Source organism: Pseudochaenichthys georgianus, chromosome 6 (assembly GCF_902827115.2).
Source record: "Pseudochaenichthys georgianus chromosome 6, fPseGeo1.2, whole genome shotgun sequence".
NCBI classification, from domain to species: domain Eukaryota; kingdom Metazoa; phylum Chordata; class Actinopteri; order Perciformes; family Channichthyidae; genus Pseudochaenichthys; species Pseudochaenichthys georgianus.
In genome coordinates, this window is record NC_047508.1 from 21,291,463 (window position 1) to 21,314,149 (window position 22,687).

At 44.3% G+C, this 22,687-nt stretch overlaps 1 protein-coding gene across 1 annotated transcript; it reads right to left on the reverse strand.

The window, feature by feature from the left end:
• Positions 1-1,022: 1,022 nt before the first annotated feature.
• LOC139434032 (general transcription factor II-I repeat domain-containing protein 2B-like) lies at positions 1,023-19,481 on the reverse strand. Its single transcript, XM_071203403.1, has 3 exons — positions 19,402-19,481; positions 1,467-2,093; positions 1,023-1,368 (listed from the first exon to the last, which is right to left on the reverse strand). The coding sequence occupies exons 1-3, from the start codon at positions 19,479-19,481 to the stop codon at positions 1,023-1,025; spliced, it is 1,053 nt and encodes a 350-aa protein (XP_071059504.1).
• Positions 19,482-22,687: the final 3,206 nt, after the last annotated feature.

Sequence of the window (22,687 nt, forward strand, 5' to 3'; positions counted from 1 at the left end):
CTATTTATGGGTAAAATCCATTTGTTACAGAGATTTAATGCAAAATATAATAAATGTTGTCCAATTGAAAATATAAGTTTATTTTTTGAAATGATCAAATATCCTTCCAAAACACCACTTTGAAACACCAAGACCTCGAGGAACATTATTGGACAATTCAAGCTGGGATTTAGTAACTTCTCCATGAGCTGCATTTTTTCAGCGAATTCATGACAAGCAATTCTGTTTCAGAAACTGCTCATAGACCCCTGTAAAGTCAATATAGCTAGGAAAGCCCTTCATCCTCTGAATTCCCCCAGTCTCGAGTCAATAGCTTTAAAGGTTCATGGAGCTGCAATTATCCCAGAGCTCACAACAACCCAATTTATACACTGAGGTCAAGTTCAAAAACATGGTCTTCCTACACAGAAATGGCTACTATTGGGACTCACATCATGACATGTGAATAGAGCTGGAATCATTGAACTCACAAGAGTCTATGCCAGGGGTGGGCAATTATTTTTCACAGAGGGCCAAATGAGCAACTATATAGCAAATATAACAAATATTTTGGAGGGCCGGGCCAAAATGCCGAACTCAATTATGCATAATATACATTTTATTTCTATATAAAAAGCAGTAAATGGCATTGTTTTGTTATTATTTGGCAATTAAAAGGTCAGGTTAGCTTTCAAAAATATAATTTATTCAAATATAATTTCCAAAATGATAAACAAAATGTGAAACATTTGACTCATTTTCAGTCACATTAATAACAAAGGGCATTTTGAGTTTCATATACTATTGAAACAAGGATTTCTTAGCTTTCTAAAGACATCACATCATCTTTGTAGCCAAGACATGTCACTGAACTGTGTAACTGTGTAAAGAAAAGTGTCCCAGTTTTGTAGCCTTTTTAGACTTTACATGCCTATATTAAACATTTAATGTTTTCAGAACTGTGCAAAAAAAAAAAAAGGTGTCAAGTGTCCCATTTCACTTGTTATATTCCCACATGTTAGTGTTCTTCAGTTCTTTTTCATTCAGTGTGAGAAATCCAGTCTCTGTTGAGCTTTAACAAGTCCATCAAAGTCAGGTTGAATGTCTGAGGTGGAGATGCGAAGCACAGCTGACAGATGTTCATCAGTGAGAGAGGATCTGTACCTGGATTTGGTAAACTGCATGACTGAGAATGTCTGTTCACATGTGTAGGTGGATCCAAAGAGAACCAACATCTTCTGAGCATGTCTCCTCATGTTTGGAAAGTTCTCCTCCTTGAGAGCAGAGTAGAACTCTAGCAGTGATGCTGACTTAAAGTGCTCTTTCAGTAGTGAATCAGACTGCAGGTCAATGAGTTCAAGCTGAACATCAGTGGGTGCACTATCAACACTGCAGGTAAAGGGAGAGGAAACCAGCTGCATTTCATCCTCAACCTTTTTGAAATCTTGAAAACGCCTTGAAAATTCATTCAAAACATGGATGAGTACCTGTGCCGGTGATCAGCTGATGGTTTGACTTCTTTCAGGGTTTTCATGTGTTCGAGATTGTTGCTGCCTAGTTGCCTTGAAATTAATTGCAACTTTGTCATGAAGGCTTTCACATGGCTATGCATTTCATGAGCAAAAAGGCCCTTGCCCTGCAGTTGTGTGTTCAGTGCATTCATCATTGCAGTCACATCAACAGCAACTGTTAAATCTGCCATCCAGTCCTTATCAGACAGCTCTGGGATGGTTTTGCCTTTCATCTCACAAAACTCTTTTATCTCTGATTTCAGAACCCAAAACCTTTTTAGCACTTTGCCCAGGCTGAGCCATCTGACAGCTGTGTGGTATCTGACATCACCATGTTCGCTCTCTTGTTCCTCCAATAGTGAAACAAACTGCCTGTGCTTTAATGCTCGCGCTCTGATGAAATTAACTGTTGTAGTAACAACATCAACCACATGGCTAAGTTTTAGCACTGACTTGCACAACGCTTGCTGATGAATAATACAATGTATAAACACCAATTTCTGCTCTGCGTTGAGTTCACTCACTTTATCTTGCATTCTTTTCAAAAGCCCAACATTTTTCCCTGTCAAATTCGGACATCCATCCGTAGTGACACCTGCCAGTCTGTCCCATTCAAGTCCCAGTTTTGTCCATGCATGCGTTTACCTCGGTGAACAGATCACTCCCCGTTGTGGTTCCTTTCATTGGCCGCATTGCTGCCAGCTCCTCCGTAAGCTTGAAGTCGTGCGTTATCCCCCGGAGAAATATGAGCAGCTGGGCTGTGTCACGGATGTCACAGCTCTCATCCAAAGGCAAAGACAAAAAGTCGAAGCTTCCCACTTCACTTTGCAGCTGAAACTCCAGATTCTCTGCGATGTCCTCCACCCTTCTCGTCACGGTGCGGCGGGACAGCGGGATGTTTTCAAACGCTTATTTTTTCTCTGGGCATAGCAGTGCTGCAGACTCGACCATGCACTCTTTCACAAACTCCCCCTCCGAGAATGGCTTACTGTTCTGGGCGATTTTGTGGGCTATCACAAAGCTGGTTCTATTCACTGCATCTCTGTCTGCATGCAGCTTTGTAAAACAGCCTTGTTGTTTTTCTAGCTTTGCTAGTAAATCCGTTGATGTCCGCGCTCGTTCGGCAAGTCAAGTTTTTGTATTTCGCGGCATGTTTCGTCTCGTAATGCCGTTTCAAATTGTACTCTTTAAACACGGCGACATGCTCCCCACAAACCAAACACACAGGTTTACCCTTGACTTCAGTAAAGAAAAAAATAGTAGTCCATATTTGTTTGAAAGTTCTGCTTTCGGCATCCACTTTCCTCTTTTTGGCATGTCGCATTTTTCCAATAGAGTCTGGCTGCAGACTGCAGCAAGGAGGCGGATCGTATAGGGGCGGATCCTATAGGGGCGTTTCCTAAAGGGTTATGAACCCCGCCCCCACGTATTTCTTCGCTCTCTGTTTCTCATTTATTTTAATGCTTTGAATGAATCATAAACGAACTTTGAAAAAGAATAATTATAATTAATTTGCATAAAGAATGAAGAGTATACAACCCACAGAGAAGACAAATTCATAAATTGTAGGCATATCATTTTTCACTGTTTGTGCAGTGGTAGTAATTATTATTCAAATCAATCAACTACGTTTTATGGAAGATATTGCTGTATATCATTTAACAACATGAGTAGAGGTTTCTGTACACCTAGAATACTGAAGTTTAAGTTACTGTCCTGATGTGTATCATTCATTTGTTCATGTTGTGTCTGGTGGTAAGATTAATTAAAAAATATATACAGTGCATACAAAGAGGAAAGTCTTTATTAAAGAAACATTTTATTGGCTGTTCTAATTATTATTAACCCCATCAGCCATTTTCATGGAAGGTGCCTCCAGCATCATAAAAACAGACAATTGTGTGTTAAGAAAAATGACATTACAATAAATATAAGCATGCATCTCTGGAAAATACTATTACCGCCGTTTCAACTTGTTGTTCGGCCATCTTGAAAGAACGAATTAGTGATGTGTCGGTCGCGAACGAGCCGGCTCTTTTAAGTGAACGACGGGAGCCGGCTCTCGCCCGCGAACGAGCCGTTTTTTGTTTTGTTTTTGCGGAGGGATCTAGATCGGCATGAAGGCACATTATGCAATGTGCAATGTGGACATTATCCCGCTTATTACACATGACCACATTCTCAACAAAGTAACGACATGACTCCCAATAATAATTGAAATGCTTTTATGGATTTAGAAAAATATTTTATTGATTTAAAAAATAGTTTTATGTATTGATTTAAATTGACATGCATCCGCTAAGAAAAGTAGTCCGTTGTTACTGTTTGAACTAACGTAACAACGGCAGGAACTGCTTCTATAGTGTTTTTGAGGAGCTTTTTGATTACAGATTTGAAAACATTGTTGCTTGCTTTAAAAGTAGCACACTTCATTATGTCAAACCTTGGAAAGTATCTAGATATCCCTGCCCTAATGCCAAAAGTAACTGGCAACTGAATATGTGTCGCCGTTTGATGTCTATGTCTGGACCGCTGCGTAAAAAGGAGGGTTTCTGCCACATTACTTCTCTTCTTACTTCTATAAGAATAAAACACGGAGGACGGAGATCTCTTGTTGTCCCCCTCTTCTCCCCGCTGGAGCCTAGCAGCTGATCTCAAAGCACGCTCCCCTCTCCTGCAGGGAGAAAAACTATATTTATATACTTTATATAGGTTGATACAGTAGCCCCTTTTTTTAAATAGTTTTTATAGGTGTTGCTATCTGTTTTGTGTAGCGTGGTTCTACAAGCAAGTCAATGCATTCATTGGGTGGTATCAGAGAGTTACACGGGTCTGTAAATGCAATGAAAACAATTGGCCACAGCAAATAATTTATATTAAACATGTAATTTTTACTTTTGAATATCTCAGTACAAAGGATGTATTGAATAATTTAAGTGATATGTGTACACATATAAATCATTAGTCAAAACAGGGCTACATTTGATTTAATTAAAAGGTATAATATGTGGTAAACTGAAGAGCCCTTTGGCAGCCGAAAGAGCCGGCTCTTCTTGGTGAGCCGAGCCAAATGATCCGGCTCACCAAGAAGAGCCGGAATTCCCATCACTAGAACGAATGACTTCTTCTGCGAGGATTTATAAAAGCAGCTGAAATCTCTTAAGTTGCATTACTGCCACCTACAGTATGTATTTCTGCTGAGTGTCATTATTCTATTGGATAAAAAAAGTTTGGAAACGCCACTATAGGATCCGCCCCTATATGATCCGCCCCTATAGGATCCGCCCCTATAGGATCCGCCTCCTTGCTGCGGTCTGCAGCCAGACCCATCTCCATTTTTCAGGGGTGACAAGGAAGGTAGACACGCATTTCACGTGCACAGTTGACGTGCACAATTGCGTGCACTGTGAGAATAAATGGGCTTCAAAATATTTGGCCCGCGGGACCACATTTTGGTTCTTGCTCTTTCATTTAAATCCTAAAAACTTGGATCTTATATTTAAAACTAAGGTTATTACTACTACTCATTCTTCTAAATCTTTTCTCTCTCTATTTCTCATACTCTCTACTCCTGTAATTTATTTTTTCTATTTTCTCTTTATCCAAAACCTTTTCCCTCTCTGACCTCTCAAGGTTTTATTAGAGGGAAACAGGTTTGCAGAGTGGCTTATTCCAGCCGGGGAGTGTTAAGACCGTATTCACAGCTTACCTCCTTACCTCTCATCAATTCCAACTAAGCCTCTAGTGGGGATCTTGTTCCCTGCTTGTGCTTCTTCGCCTCTGTTTCTTACTCTCTTACTTGCTACCCTTTTCCCTCAACCTATCCAAGGGGAGTGCTGGTTCTTCCTTCTGTCTGTCTGTGTCTGTGTATTCTCATGTTCCGATTAACTCAGCCTCCCCCACATTTTCTTGTTTTGTGTCTATATCTACGCCGGGATCTGGAGTCGAGGCTGATCTTCTTGCTGTGGTCCTGTGCCCTGGATCCCCTATCCTGAGTTCTGGATTAAGTCGTGGACTTCGGGTCGTGGCTGCGCCTGTCTCTGCGTTCCTGCCTGACTCTCATCATACTACTTCCCTGATGGCTCCCACAGGACTGTTTTTGACCAACAAGTCCTCCAACTCATACGACCATATGGGTCGATTGTCCAGGCCCTTATTACGACCAACTATGTTGTTTGTTCAAGCGCTTAATACGACCTATAATTACGTTTTAAAGTTGTCGGCCTCGAGTGCTCCCGTTGAATGCAAACGTTACAGAGGGTTGTTTATTCACAAATAACCCTCTCTGTAAAATCCTAAATTGTATAGTTTGGCCATTAAAACGCTTTATGATTAGATTTCTAGCGAGAAGTATATATTGTACTTTTAGAATCCACGTCCAGTCGATATGTAGGATCTATAGTTTGATAGATATTACGAAGATGATTTGAGGTTTTGTCAGGAGAACGTGTATATGCGGCAAGCTTCCATGTAAAGTTACGGGTTGAAAACAGTATTTCCGGTCTCGCCGTTTTCATAATAAAACCAATGATCAAATGATTTAACAGTGATATCTGCACTACTCATCCACTAAAAAACATCAGTTTATCCTAGTTAATTATACAACATTAATTGGTTTAAATTGTGTACAATGCTTTTATGTTTTTCCCATAGGTTTTTCGCTTTCGATTCTGAGAGACACATTTCTTTTTTCAGAGGTTTTGATAGGCTAAAATCACGCCGCAATGCACGTCGGGATATGGTGTTTGTGATATGAAATCGGAAAACATTTAAAAAAAATAAAATAATACTTTATTCCGAGTGTTCTTGCTTTTCTCTTTGAAAGTCATCACATAACGGCATTGTAATACACGGTTCGGCTGCATTAAATATTACATATCTGCCGTAGATATTTATTTATAGAGCCCTGATCAGAAGACCTTTTGACAAACTGGAAGAGATGCCGCCAAAACTGAATACGTGACGTGGACCATAAATATATCAACAATTAAACAACATCTTCCATTTCTTTTCACACAATACGTCTCCTTGCAGTATCAACACTAATTCGGCTGACTTTTATATTTGATCCAATTAGTAGATAGTCTGTATTTACACCACAACGGTGCACAGCTGATAGAAAGGGACTTTTTTGTAGTTTTTAAAGATATTACTGATTTTCTGAACTACCTTTCCAACTCCTCATGCAGTTGACTGTTACAGGTCTATACAGGTTCATGGTACAATGCATAAGCTTCATATCGAAAGACTGAAACTGTGTTTTAATTTCACAATAAAGTGAATAGTCATATTATGTTTGATATGTTTTATTAACTAGACCACTGTTTTTTTAAACCGCACCTCCTAGTGGTTAAAGCACGTTATTGAATTTAGTTGTTGAATAAGTTATATTTGATGAAAACATTTAAATATTAAGAGTAGCCTACATACACAATAGGGGTCAATGATAGAAATATAGAATAGAAAATATCAAGAAGATACTGTAGTGATCTCTACAATAAAACAGTTTAGTGCAGGATGGCCAAAGATATTAACAGGAGGATGTGCAAAACAGACAAACTGATAAGGCTGCATTTTACTCAGGTGTAACTAAAGTCTGATTTAAGGGTTGTTTATATTTCACATCATTAATCAGAATCGTAGTAGAGTAAAAATACCAGTTTAACCTCTGAATTGTAGTGGAGTAGAACAAAGTAGTACATGCTGCTGTAACAAAAACATTTCCCAACTTGGGATCAATAAAGTAGCTTATCTTAAGATGATCGATGGCTACTACCATATTTTCTAAATGTGCATCTGAACCTTGACAAGTGCATGTTTCAGGCTTATCAATTAACAACAGGAGGGGTCACAGACATAAGACCAGCTGTTTAATAAAGCTCTTCTGACCTTAGCGGTCATGTGGGTATATTAATGCTGCCCATTATGGACACAAGCAATTTTCACCCATTTATTAATTATATGTTTTAAATGTGATAACACCAATGTGTTTCGTATCCCCTAAACCTCCGGGGATGTATACAGTTTAATACTGGCAACTTCTAATTGTGGGAAATACGAAAACGTCTTTTAAAACTACAATTCCCAGTCGAGACGTGCCATAGAACATGTTGCGAAACACACAATAGCCCGTCCAAGTCCAGTTTTGGATAGTCTGGCGTGGTTCCATTCCATTTCAAAGAGCTGTTTGACACTTGGCGTAACCTTGTCACACTGCCACTCCAACATCCAATCACAGAGCATGAGGGCTAATCACGGGGTTTGTAAAGCAAGGCGGATGTTGTAGTCCCAAACGATAGCTGGGGATTCTGGGTAGTGTAGTGTCTTCGGAAACTCTGTAGTGTCTAAACTCCGAAAAAACTATTTGTTTCTCCAAATCAAAGGTTAAAAACACAAAAGCATTGTACACAATTTAAACCAATCAATATTGTGTAATTAACAAGGATAAACTGATGTTTTTTAGTGGATGAGTAATGGAGATATCACTGTGTAATAATTTGACAGTGAGGGGAATACTTTTTTATTATGAAAACTCGAGACCGGAAATACTGTTTTCACCCACGCTAACTTTACATGGAAGCTGCCCCATATACAGTACACGTTCTCCTGGCGAGACCTCAAATCATCTTCGTATATCTATCAAACTGTAGATCCTACACATCCACTGGACGTAGATTATAAAAGTACAATATACACTTCTCGCTAGAAATCTGATAAAAAAGCATTTTAATGGCCAAACTATTCCACAGTTTAGGATTTTCCAGAGAGGGTTATTTGTGAATAAACGACCCTCCGGAGCATTTGCAATCGACAGGAGCATGTTGTTTCTTACATGACCACTAGAGGTGCTACACTTTAAAACGTGACTGGGTCGTATATAGCTGCTGAACAATCGACCTATATGGTCGTTTTTTGTAGGAGGACAGGCTGTTTTTGACATCTTCGTGGATTCATCTTCTTATTATAGACACATGCATTTACTAACATTCGGTCTATATGCTGTAAAATGTATTATCTCTTCAATTTACACACGGCATCTATTGCACGTCTGTCCGTCCTGGGAGAGGGATCCCTCCTCTGTTGCTCTCCCTGAGGTTTCTCCCATTTTCCCCTTTAAACTTTGAGTTTTTTCTCTGGAAGTTTTTCTTTGTACGATGTGAGGGTCCAAGGACAGAGGGTGTCGTTTTCTCATACTCTATACAAACTGTGCTGTTGTATTTGCTGTAAAGTGTCTTTACTGTAGGTTATTTTTTATTATATGTACAGCACTTTGGCTCGACCAAAAATCGTTTAAAATGTGCTATATAAATAAAACTTGATTTGATTTATTTGATTGGAGGGTTCAAAAGAAAGTGCCACGGCAAAATGGAGACTGATAGCGGCGATAAGGATCACTCAGCTCCTCTCCTGCACTTCACAAGGAGGTGGAGGAGGATGAAAAGGCTGGACATGTTATCCTGAGCATCAGGCCATTAGGGACCACTTATTTGGCTACAGAGAAAGGTGGTGTTGGTGCAAGCGTCCACATAAAAAAAAAAAAAAACTGCTGAGGCAAGACGGTAATGCTACTTAGCTCGGAAGAGATGGCTAGTTGCATTATTTATCACCAATTGCTGTTGCTGAGTCATTTATGAAATAAAAGCAGCTGTCCTGTTTCTAACTGTTAAACAGCATCTTTTATCCCATGGTCTATGAATATTAATTTTGGTGGTACATACACCAATGTCGCGAATGTTTGCGCAACGTTTGAAGTCATTCCAGAAGCACAACAGGGAGCTGGAGCGCATGGCTCCCTCAAACAAAGACCATAATACATCCTCTGCTTTGTAAGCGCCTCACATCTGTAGTTATTTCTTTATCCTAGTTGGATGAACTTGAAACGAATGTTAAGTCAACACAAATTCATTGCTTAATTCCACCGGGGAGGAGAAAAGTGGAGGGGCCGGATTGCCGCATTAACATTGCAAATGCCTCTGCGTGGATTCGCTTATGATCTGCATGCACGTCTCGCGCTACATTCATGCCTTCTTAAATAAATAAACAAACAAACGTGTAAGGCTTAAGCTGCCTGGAAGACAGTCATGAATATTTGATTCAATCACCTTTTAAAATGCAGATAGTCGTGACCCCTGACCTTGACTTTGTGTTGGAGGAGCAAGGGAAGCAGTGATTTACTTTTCCCCCGATGTGCTGCTGCTTATGATATGTATGGTGCTTCACAAATCTTCAGGGGGCCAAAAGGTATAGAGTGCTTACATAGCAAGGTCACACATAGATGCCTCTATCTTCACAAGCAGAGTGCAGCTATACTACAAATTACTTTATTATTTATTTTATTAAACATTTTATAAAAGCTTTACTTGAGGTTTTTTTGCAAATCAAGTCTGGGGATAATTTCGAGTCTCTGGATATTTCCAATATCACAATCAAACAGGAAATACAGAACATTGTTATAATTCTGTCTTTTCTCAGAACTCAAAATAAATTTGACTCAAACAGTTTTCAGATGTGGTCCTGATGGTCTTCCGTAGATTAGTAACTAATCCATCAGTGTCAGAAAAAACGGAAATTGAATGTCTGTATTTCATGACAAGCATGATTCTTGTTAAAATGTGTTTTCTTTTACATATTTTGCAGATTGTTTTCTGTAAAAAAAAAGGTGATTTATTTATTATAAAACCATATTTCCCACCCTTTTAAGTGTTAATATTGAGACCATTGGCACTATTAAACACTTAGCGTGTGGATCTTGCTCTGTATAATGCCTTAGATTTGTCTTTATTAACAATTTGGCATTTCTTCAAAGACCACAACTTAATCAGGCAGCATTAAAACACAAAACGTTTTCTTCTTATGGTTTAAACAAAGCTTTTCTCTGGGGCTTAGATGAAAAAACAACAACCTCTGTAACCCCTCTCCCAATCTCTATGCAGATGGTGAGAAGAAAGAGAAAAATAAATCTATTACAGTTCCATCATCTCGTCTTGTGTTTACAGTATTCTTTTCATTGCTTATGCATGAAACCCTGAATAAAGGGAATATAATAAGTTTTTCTATCATAGTTGTTAGTACTATTATAGAACATGCTGAGTGTGAGCAAAACAACATTAAATAATTGATTACCACTAAAAGATGTGAGCGCGGCTATGCATTATTCAAATTGATACTTATTGCTGTCTCTTCTTCCCTATGGTAAATAAAACAGGAGAGAGGAGACGAGAACAAAACTGCTCCCTGTTTCCATTTGTTGTTCGGCAATTTTAGAAGGATAGGCCACCAGTTCCCTTATGTTTTTTTTACGCTTGTGCTCTCCCCTGCTATACCAGAGCAACATGGATGGTTATACTAGAGGCCTGACATCTGCTACGGTTAGAGAAATATGTCCAGCGATATGAGTGCTTCAGGACATGACACAGGTGTAAGTAAAATAAGGCTAGAGAGAGATGGGTACATAGCAGAGGTGGGACCAAGTCATTGTTTTGCAAGTCCAAGTCAAGTCTCAAGTCTTTGCGCTCAAGTCCGAGTCAAGTCTCAAGTCTTTGCGCTCAAGTCCAAGTCAAGTCTCAAGTCAGGTTGGGCAAGTTCTGTCAGGATTCTCATGTTTTGTCACGTTTGTAGTTTTGTATGTCTGGTTATGGGTATTTTCCTCCTTGTATATTGTCTGGTCCTTTTCCCTGTGTTTTTCCTCCCGTCGTTAGTTCCCTGGTGTGTCTAGTTGTCTGATTGTTTTCACCTGTCACTCCTTGTGTGTCTCCTGTGCTCATCAGTGTTGGCCCCACCCCTGATTGTTCCCACCTGTGTCTAGTTACCCTGTGTTTAAATTCCACTGTCTCCCAGTGTTCAATGTCGGTTCGTCTTGTGATTTGGCTTGTCCTCGGTGAGTGTTCTGTTCTGCCTGTATATATATATATAGCCTTGAAATAAAGGAATTATTTTCACTTTAATCTGCATTTGGGTCCTACCTGCTTCCTTCGCTCCACCGTAACATTACGAACCGACCAAAGATGGACCCAGTGGATTCAGCTTTTTTGATGCCACAGGCGGCTGCTAAGAGAAGGAGGCGCAAAGCCAAGCTCGCAGCCATGCCTCAATGCTCCAGTACCGGCCCACGCAGCTTTGCGTCCATACTGGATTACCTGGCTTACACAGCCAGGGTCCAGGCTTCCGCTCCGGACCTTACAGCCAGGTTTCCGGCCCCAGCTGCCACAGTCCCCTCTCCAGTTTCCTCTGGAGTCCCCTCTGGAGTCCCCTCTGGAGTCCCCTCTCCAGTCCCCTCTCGAGTTCCCTCCTCTAGTCCCTCCTTTAGTCCCTCCTCTAGTCCCTGCTCTAGTCCCTGCTCTAGTCCCTCCTCTCGTCCCTCCTCTAGGTCCCCTCGCGAGTCCCCTCTCGAGTTCCCATCTCTAGTCCCTCCTCTAGTCACTTCTCGAGTTACCTCCTCTAGTCCCTCCTTTAGTCCCTCCTTTAGTCCCTCTTCTCGTCCCTCTTCTCGTCCCTCCTCTAGTTCCCCTCGCGAGTCCCCTCTCGACTTCCCTTCTCTAGTCCCTTCTCTAGTCCCTCCTCTAGTTCCCCTCTCGAGTCTCCTCTCGAGTCCCCTCTCGAGTCCCCTCTCGAGTTCCCCCTTAGTTCCCCTCTCGAGTCTCCTCTCGAGTCTCCTATCGAGTCCCCTCTCGAGTTCCCCCTTGGTTCCCCTCTCGAGTCTCCTCTCGAGTCTCCTCTCGGGTCCCTACTCCGGGTCCTGTCCCGTTGGGGGCTCCGTCGACTACTCCTCTGCCGGAGGTCCTGCCAATCGTATGTCTGTCCCGTTGGAGGCCCCGCCGACTACTCTCCTGCCGGGGGTCCTGCCAACCCTTTGTCCTGTCCCGTTGGAGGTCCCGCCGTCCACTCCCCTGCCGGGGGTCCCGCCAACCCCAGGTCCGGTCTCGTTGGAGGTCCCGCCGTCCACTCCCCTGCCGGGGGTCCCACCAACCCCAGGTCCGGTCTCGTTGGAGGTCCCGCCGTCCACTCCCCTGCCGGGGGTCCCGCCAACCCCAGGTCCGGTCTCGTTGGATGTCCCGCCGTCTACTCCCCTGCCGGGGGTCCTGCCAACCCTATGTCCTGTCCCGTTGGAGGTCCCGCAGACTACTCTTCTGCCGGGGGTCCTGCCAACCCTGTGTCCTGTGTCGTTGGAGGTCCCGCCGTCTACTCCCCTGCCGGGGGTCCTGCCAACCCTATATCCCGTGCCGTTGGAGGTTCTACCGGGGGCCCTGCCAGCCCCATGTCCATCACCTGTCTCGCCGGGGTTCCTGCCAACTCCTGGTCCACTTCCGTGGGGGATCCTGCCGAAGCCTGTCCGACCGGCTCCGGTTTCTGTCCGGCCGACACCGGGTCCTGCCCGGTCTCCGGAGCTGTCCCATCAGCGCTTTCCTGCCCGGCCTCCGGTTCCTGCCCGGCCTCCGGAGCTGTCCGGTCTTCGCCCTCGAGCCCGGCCCTCTGAGAGCCGGAGTCTTCACCCTCAATCCTGGTCCCCTGAGAGCCACGGCCTTCACCCTCGATCCCTGGCCCCTGAGAGTCACGGCCTTCGCCCTCGAGCCCGGCCCCCTGACTTTCCCGGCCGCGGTGGCCTTCGCCCCTCCATAACCCCCACCTTGGACTCTGTCTTGCCCCCGGCCGTCCGCCCGAGTCCACCTTCTCGGCTTCTACCTTACCCCCGGGCCGTCCGCCCGAGACCCGTTCCTGGTCCTCTGCCTTGCCCCCGGGTCGTCCGCCCGAATCCCCCTTTTTGGACTCTGCCTTACCCCCGGGCCGTCCGCCCGAGACCCCTTCCTGGTCCTCTGTCTTGCCCCCGGGCCGTCCGCCCGAGACCCCTTCCTGGTCCTCTGCCGTGCCCCTGGGCGGTCAGTTCAGTCCCGTCCTCCAGACCCCCTCCACCCACCCTGGTGGCCCTAGTTTTGCGTCCCTCCTCCGGACCCCCTCCACCCACCCTGCTTGAGGTTTTGGACTTTTGTGGGGGTTTTTTTTTAGGGACGTCTGGAATCCGTCCCTTGAGGGGGGGGTTCTGTCAGGATTCTCATGTTTTGTCACGTTTGTAGTTTTGTATGTCTGGTTATGGGTATTTTCCTCCTTGTATATTGTCTGGTCCTTTTCCCTGTGTTTTTCCTCCCGTCGTTAGTTCCCTGGTGTGTCTAGTTGTCTGATTGTTTTCACCTGTCACTCCTTGTGTGTCTCCTGTGCTCATCAGTGTTGGCCCCACCCCTGATTGTTCCCACCTGTGTCTAGTTACCCTGTGTTTAAATTCCACTGTCTCCCAGTGTTCAATGTCGGTTCGTCTTGTGATTTGGCTTGTCCTCGGTGAGTGTTCTGTTCTGCCTGTATATATATATATATATATATAGCCTTGAAATAAAGGAATTATTTTCACTTTAATCTGCATTTGGGTCCTACCTGCTTCCTTCGCTCCACCGTAACAAGTTCAAGTCAAGTCCAAGTCCTAAACTTTGACAAAACGAGTCATAAATAAGTCATTATGTGTTTTTCACCAAATGTAATGACATTGATCAACAGAATAATACTTAATAATCAAATTGGTCTTTATTAGTCACATTAATAATTTAATAATCAATTTTCTCTCTGCTGGTAAAGTAACGTGTTTTTTTTCTATTTTAAGAGGGAACAATAAGGTAAGGCTACCGTGGCAGTTTGATTCAGAAGGAGTTTAATGTATAAGATCCCTGATGTTGAGGTGACCAGAATATGTATTTCCACTGTGTACAACATTTTGTAAGGGACCCACAATCTATCTCTATGCAAGGGATAATGTGCAGCCATGCGGTCACTATGGGGAAGAGAACACCGGCATCTAGATCCCTCTGCAGGTGGTACTTTAACTATATTTTGATGCTAATACTTTTGTACTTTTACTTGTAACATTTTGAATGCAGGACTTTTTATTGTAACCGAGTATTCCTACACTCTGGTACTTTTGTACTCAAGTACAAGATCTGAAATGCTCCCACCTCTGACAGTAAATCCTGAGTGGTTACCAAAATAAAGGTTATTTTCATTTTACAAATCCTGCACTCAGCTTTGCTTTCTCCAATATCATTGAAATGCAGCCAGATGCTGCTTCTTTTTTCGGTTTTTGCTCATTTCTTGACTTTTTCCGACGCACTTGCATTTAAATCCGTCTCCCCGTCGCTCTGTGCAGCTGGCCTGTGCCACTACACCTGCTGTGCCCCCCACCCTTCTTTCACATAATGGTATGATCCTAGTGTGTCCTCGCATATGATTGGCCGCATGGTGGCCCAGCTAAAGTCCCGCCCCTGCCTGCAAGGATTCTCAGCAAGAGTAGGAGCGGCTGAAGATTCTGCTCTCCCCAACGGGAGGCTGCTCTTCTAACGTCACCTCAAGTCAGAAGGCTCAAGTCCAAGTCAAGTCCCGAGTCATTGGTGTTCAAGTCCAAGTCGAGTCGCAAGTGTTTTGTGATTTTGTCAAGTCGAGTCTCAAGTCATCAAATTGGTGACTCGAGTCTGATTCGAGTCCAAGTCATGTGACTCGAGTCCACACCTCTGGTACATAGTACATTGTATTTTGCTGAATGAATGACAACAGATACTATATTATCACATTGGGGGTCAGCCATTATTTTGCGCAAAGAAATTATCTAAATTTTCGCGTGAAATAAGTGTGCATGCAGTGAAAGGGAAAGCGCTCGACTCCGGATAAGAGGTTACAGATAGATGGATGCCAACTATTTAAAACCATATTCCTATACAAAGATACACTTTATATGTATTGGGAGAAATTGTTCATTAGTTGTACGGTATCACAAACACATTGTTCCTAGATTAAACATTGGTTCCATATTGGATATTCCACGGCCATTGGTGTGAGAAACCAATCTTTATAGTCAAGTCAATAAAACCCCAAACATTTAAAACATGTTCATATGGATTCTAACTTGACTATAGTTGATTGTATTCACAAAAGTAGTTGAGGATGAAAGGGCAAAATTGTTCACAACATTTTTGGCTGAACTAAACCTTTTGTAATAGTCTTGTCTGTTACAGCCTTTAATGAATGAGGTTTTAATATGATATTCATTTTATGAAGCAATGACATTTTCTAAGAGCAGGGCCTAAATGATGGTGCCCTTGTACTGAGGCAGTACTTATTTGTATGAAGAGTTCAAGGTTTAGGGTTCAGGTAGGAAAATATTGATGAATCCAGAATTGTAAATATAATTTGTGTCTGAGGCCTAGTATGTTTGTCCATTTGTCTTAAAAGCTGCTTTAAAAAAAAGGATTAAAGCCAGCCATCTCTGTTTTTAGGGGGCTAAATGTCCCTGTCACTGCACTTTGTGTCTGTCGAAAGGCTTGAACCTAATCCGTCATTTATTTTTGTCCTTTTGCTTTTTTTAATTAGAGAACGATTTCCAAAGAAATCAAATGCAGTGTTTCACAGATAGCATTATTAGCATACACATAATCTTAGCTCTGACACGTCTTTTGTCTTTGAAATTAGAGGTCATTGATTAAATGAAAAGGCGAAGCAACCCTTGGGAACAAACTGATGTGTTTTTTGACAGGAGGGCAGGTTTCAGAGAGGCTCATGGGCTGTTTATGGATGAGTGGCTGCATATATTACCTCTGTCCATCCTCAGTACTTTCAACAATGCATTATGGTAAAGATGAAAAACTGGCAGAAATCTTGCTGCTAAATAGCTACAACATTGTCCGAGGTATGTACACCTGTGTTGTGGATAAAGTATTAGACAACAGACATTACAATTCAGCTGTTTCTAGCTGTCTGAAAGCACAAGAAGGAAATGAGAGGTCAGCAGTTTGACTTTAGATTTGTCTCAGTCTTCTCTTTTTTTGACCTTCAGATGTCATAACAGCCTGAGGGACATCATTTGTTTTTCCAGCAACTTATTCCAAGTCCCTCAAGATGTGTGTTTGTCCCTGGAAGAAAGACGGCTGATAAACAGCAGCACAACAACTACAAAACCCCCATGCCTCACATCTTTGACAATTTAATCACTAGCTCTACATCAGACTGGGACACAAACAGAAACATTTCCATCTTACCATAACACTGCTTTAATGCTAACAAAGCAGCTAATGATTAAATGCATGCTAGATATTTTCTCTTGTCTCACAGCAAGTTTCCTAGTAGATATGTTCCAGCAAAATGTGATGTAGTTTGCTTTAAAAATTAAAACATTGAAATGACAAAGAAATGTTGATTTCATATATGCGGTAAGTAGTACATACATTGTTGTTTACTGAGCAAATAAAAAAAATGGCTTAATATTATTTGGGTTTTCCTAATGTGTCTTGGAATATAATATCTGTTCATAGCTATTTAAGCAACAAACATTTTTCATAAGTCTGTTTTAAGCACAGCACTTGAGAGGCCCTATTATGCTTTTTTGGTTTTCCCTTTCCTCTGGTGTGTTGTATGGTTTATGTGAAATGGTCTGTAAAGACTACAATTTCAACATGGTAACATCACTATATAAAACTTGCGCTTCTATTGGCCAGCGATCCAACACATTTTACGTGATAGGATAATGAGCAGAACATCTCTAAGTAGTTGACCAATCACAACAGAGCCGGCCAGCTAACCAATCAGAGCAGAATGGACTCTAGTTTCAGACAGAGGGTGAAAAGAGGTGCGGCAGCTCCAACCCAGTCTTACTCATTTCGTGTTATAGTTACGAAATTAATTTAATCTATTGATTTATGTTCACCAACACGATTTCCCCCCTTTTTTTTTCCGTGTCACACAGAACAAATTTAAAAAGCAATGTATTTCTATTGGCAGTATGTTTCGTGCCTGCACCACGTATTTTTGTCCAGTCGGGTCTTGGAATACCGGAAGCTGTATGGTTCATAAAAACATGTTCTTACTCAATATCTTACCCTAAGCCTAACCCTTTTATCTTAAACTGTATAATGTCAGAGTTTTTTTGTCATCCGCGAGGAAAAGAAATGGGGCTCAGAGCCTCATAATACTGAAATCTATAGGATACTTACGTAACCCCAGTCCTCAGAGTAACATGTAGTGAGATGTCTCACTATGGATGCGCCTCATCGCAGAGCAAACAGAAGCATCAATCGCATTACGCCAATCCTGATTGGCTGGTGATGTTGACGTCAGCGTCAGGGGAATCCACCCCCTATAAGTAGCTTGTGCTACGTCGCATGTGTCATTCTATCTTTTTAGATATTTGTTCAGAGCCCTCAAATCTAGTATTGGCCGAATTCCGCTCCCTCCCCGTTTGGGAACGAGGAAATACTTGGAATACAAACTGCTCTGACTCTGCTCGGCGGGTACTATAGATATAGTCCTCTTTTCTAGAAGTGAGAGGATCTCTCTCTCCAGAATATGGGCTGACTCGCTTGTGAATACAGAATGCCCGAGAAGCGAGGGGGGGTGACAGCGAATTGGAGTCTGTAGCCCCGTGTTACTGTCTTGAAAACCCAAGCAGATGTTGTGAGCATCTCCCACTGTATGCTCCTTAGAGCCAGCGGAGATGTCACATCTCTTACCCTCTGAGTCTCTATTTGTTGTGTTATGGGGCCCTCTAGTGTCTGAACACGGTGGTACCCCATTTCGACAATCCCCACCGACACTGCGCATGCGCATGACGGTGGTGCCTTCACAACCCCAGCCGGCCCTGCACATGCGCGTGACGGTGGTGCCTTCACAGACCAGTCTATTATCCGCCTTTTTGAGAGAGGCCGTAGCTGCTCTCAGAAGGGGAACAGTTGACAGACTGTTTATTGTTTTTATTGTTTTTCTTTTCATTTTTTTGAGCTGCGCCCTTGGCCTGAAGCCTGGATGCGTCAGCGGAAAATGGTTTATGTGAGAAACAACAACAATATTGTGACATGTGTTTTTGCGGACTTGAGGATGGTGTTGAGGTATCTCTCGAGGCAGCGGGAACACATCTAGAGCTGGGGAACCGTGGACTTCCAGCTCTGTCACAGAGGGGAGAAGGGGGGGCTGTCAGGCCGCCCGCTTCTTCTTCCTCGACTGCTGGCCGAAATTCTGGGTTGGCTGCGCCTGGGCTGCAGCCGGAACCGGAGCTTTTCTAGGCCAAATCACCCTCGTCTCATGCCTGGGCTGGGGACTCGGGCGGGCTGCGACCTCTGCTGTTTCGGTACTTTGAACCGAGCAGGGTTCGAGGAGGCAGCTTGGGCGAAGGACTGCCGCTGTGAAGGCAGTGGCTGGACCCTTCGAGGGAGACAGAGGTGTTGGGCCTCGTCCTCCTTCTTTTTCGACTCGCATCTCCTCTGCATGGAGGCGAGAGCGGAGCCGCAAATCCCCTCGGGAACGATGGGCATGTCTAGCACATCCTCCTTTTCCCGGTCTGGGAGGTTGGTGAGGTTGAGCCATCTAGCTCTTTCCTGCACCACCATGATCCCCATTGCCTTGCCCGTGCGTGGCCTGAACGGCGCAGCGTTGAACACGAAGACAAATGTCTGTGATCGCGGCCATTTCGTCCAGAATGGCCGGTCCAGGATTGCTTGACAGTTCCTCGCAGAGCTCCGCTTGGTATGCGGTTAGCAGCGAGGAAACGTTCAAAGCCCTGGCGGACAACGCTGCGGCTCGGTAGGACCGTTCAGTCATGGTCGACTGGAATCGGTCCGCCTTCGCTGGCAGCGTGGGGTTCCTGCTTGGTGACGGGACCAGCCTCGGTAGGAGGTGGGCTGCCACCAGCGGTTCCATAGGCGGTATGCGGAGCAGGCAGAGCCTCTCCATACCGTCACAGTCTAGGGAGGAGGCACCCTGGATTGGGGCCTTGTTGCTAAAGGGCCGGTCTCTCCACGAGACCGACACCTCATCCAACATCTCCGGGAAGACCGGAAGGAGTAGCCTCTTTGTCCTCGTTGCTTGGAGAAAATGTTTCCCCTCGTAACGGAACCTGGCGGTCTCCTTGGCCATTTCGGGCCACGGGATGTCTAGTCTGGACGCGGCACGCTGACACACGGCCTGCAGGTCCATGCTCAGACAGGGTGAAGCTGGTGTGCTATCGCCCGGGAGAGCAGCCATCGCTCCCGGCTTTGCAGTCTGAGCCGATGACATGAAGATATCGTCTTCTTGCTCATCCGAATCAGACAGGGGGAACTCAGAGGCACCCTCTTCGTCCTCCAATTCCAGGACATCCTCCGCGGGCGAAACCATGGTGAGGTCCAGCCGGGAGCCCCAGCTTGGTAAAGCGTGGGGCTCCGTTCCCGCGTCTCTTGCCGCCACCGGGTCCCAGCCTGACACGGCGCGGGACTCCGGTTCTGCAGCTGCCGCTGTTGATGAGCCCCAGACCGACACAGTGCGGGGCTCAATCTCTGCGGCGGACGCCCCCGCATCTTGATTGCCAGCCGGAAAATCAACGGACATGAGGGGGTCCTGTCCCGACAAGCTAGCTTGGCGTGCTAACCGTCGGCGGAGGCTCTTTATGGTGAAATAGGCACAATGCCCTCACGAAACGGGGTTGTCAATAGCCTCCTGGGCGTGTTCCAGCCCGAGGCAGGACGAGCAGACCTGGTGTGAGTCTGTGCCTGATATCTTCAACCCGCAGCCTCCGAGTTGAGCCTCCGAGTCCCTGACTCCTCTGGTGTGAGGGAGAGAGGCGTCTATCTTGTTCGCCGCGTGGCGTGGATAGGACCCGCTCGTAACAGGTACGTCGTCGAGAAAAAAGTGTTACCAACCTGTCTTTAATCCGGAGAAAAAAAGGACGGTGTAGGTCTTTTTTCTCAAAGAATATTAACTGGTGTGTTAATATTCTTTTAATCCTTTCCTCCCCCGTGAGAAAGAGAAAAGAAAAACGTCCTCGCTACCGTGTAGTCGGTAGTGAGGGAAAGCAAGCTAGCGACAGGTGTGTTGCTAGCTTAAAACAATCAAAACCTCACCTTAATTCCCGAGGAAGAAACGGCAAGGTCGATTATAATACTAACTGGTGTGTTAGTATTAGCAGTCTTCTTGCGAAGCAGGAAGGGTAGCCGGCGAGCGCCCGTCGACCGAAATTTAGATTTGGGTTCAGTCTGTGGACTGTTAAGCTAGCCCGGCTACCATAGAGATGTGCTCTGAAGCGAGAAGAGGTGTTTGAATGACGCATGCGACATAGCGCAAGCTACTTATCGGGGGTGGATTCCCCTGACGCTGATGTCAAGATCACCAGCCAATCAGGATTGGCGTAATGAGATTGATGCTTCTGTTTGCTCTGCGATGAGGCGCATCCATAGTGAGACATCGAACAGAGTGTTATGAATGAGAACTGTATCTTTTTTTCCTTCTAATTTGTTATTATTTGGTGCAGGCACGGAACATACTACCAATAGAAATACATTGCTTCTAAAATCTTTCTGTGTCAGAATACTGAAATCTGTATTTTTTGTAATCTTTTTTTCCTTCTAATTTGTTATTATTTACATTGCTTTGAAATCGTTGTGTGCGACACGAAAAAAATGGGGTGATCGTGTGAACAATAGATTAATTTTGTGACTATAACACGAAATACCGTGAGACTGTGTTGGCAGCACAGGCAGTATGAGAGATATAAGGACCTTGTTAAATAAAAGCAGGGGACATGTCATAGAAGCACAACATAATAATAATATATTTATTTTGGGGGGCACCTTTCATAACACCCAAGGACACCTTACAGGGCATAGGGGCAATATACAGTAGGGAACAATTAAAACAGTGGATTTAGTGAAGTATCAGCCGGCGTAAGACAAGACAAACAACAGGAAATGGACTATAGAAGGACACAAAAGGACACAGGGTACAGTTTATAAAGAAAATGCCAGTTTGAACAGGTGGGTTTTGAATGTTGTTATGGAATCAGACTGTCGGATGTGTAGTGGCAGGGAGTTCCAGAGTCTGGGAGCCGAGCAGCTGAAAGCTCGAGCACCCATGGTTTTGAGGCGAGAGCTAGGGACGGTGAGAAGAGCGGAGGGTGCACTCCTTAAGGAGGTCGGTGATGTAGATGGGGGCAAGGTTATGGAGAGCTTTATATATGAGTAGTAGGTTTTTGTAGTCAATACGGTAGCGTACAGGAAGCCAGTGTAGCTGAGTGAGAATGGGGGTGATGTGGCCGGATGAGTTGGTGCGGGTGATGATCCGGGCAGCAGAGCTCTGGATTATTTGCAGTCTATTGAAGAGTTTGATGGGAAGGCCAGTCAGAAGTGCATTGCAGTAATCAATCCGGGATATGACGAATGAGTGGACCAGTATTTCAGTGCTGGGTTGGGACAGAGATGAGCGGAGTCTGGAGATGTTCCGAAGATGAAAGAAGGCGGTGCGGGTGATGTTTTTTATGTGTGGTGCGATTCAGAGGGAGCCGTCCAGAATGACACAGAGGCTTTTCACTTGGGCAGCGAATAGTATGGGGAAGCCGTCGATGATGATGTTTGGTGCTGGGGTGTTATGTGACTTGGTGAGGGTGGATTTGGAGCCGATGAGCAGGGCCTCAGTTTTGCTACTGTTAAGCTTCAGGAGGTTCCTGCTCTTCCAGCTCCTGATGTCCTCAAGGCAGGTGGTGAGGGAGGTTGGGGGCAGGGCAGGGCAGTGGTGGGTTTGGAGGAAATGTAGACCTGTGTGTCGTCAGCGTAGCAGTGAAAATTAGCCTCATGGTGACGGAGGATTTTGCCCAGGGGGAGGAGATAATTGATTAATAGGAGTGGACCCAGTACTGACCCCTGGGGGATACCCAGTGAACAACATACACATATGAACCTGGGAATTATCATAATCTGGCCCCTTTAAATCAAGTCTACAATGACTTGAAGCATGATACACAACCTGGTAACTGTGTTGACAATTTGCTTACCTAATTCCTGGCAACAATTACTTTTTCTTTGAAAACACATTTGCCTACACATATTACTAGTGAATACATTAGCCAAAGATACTGCATACCACAGTGCTTCAGTATGGATGAAAGGGATGCAGTTTGAATGTACTGCCTACAATTATATTCCTCTATATCAGTGCTTTTCAAAGTGTGGTCCGCGGACCACTGGTGGCCCGTGAGCGCCCCCTAGTGGTCCGTGAGTATATTGGTACAATTTCACATTTTAAATAAATTAATCAATTAAAGTTTTACGCACTCTCGCGAGAATATCTCCGCAATGGAGCGAGCTTAAGTTTCACTTTGGATTGTATGATATAGCCCAGCGCAACACCTTCATCACACATGTTGCCACTTGTTT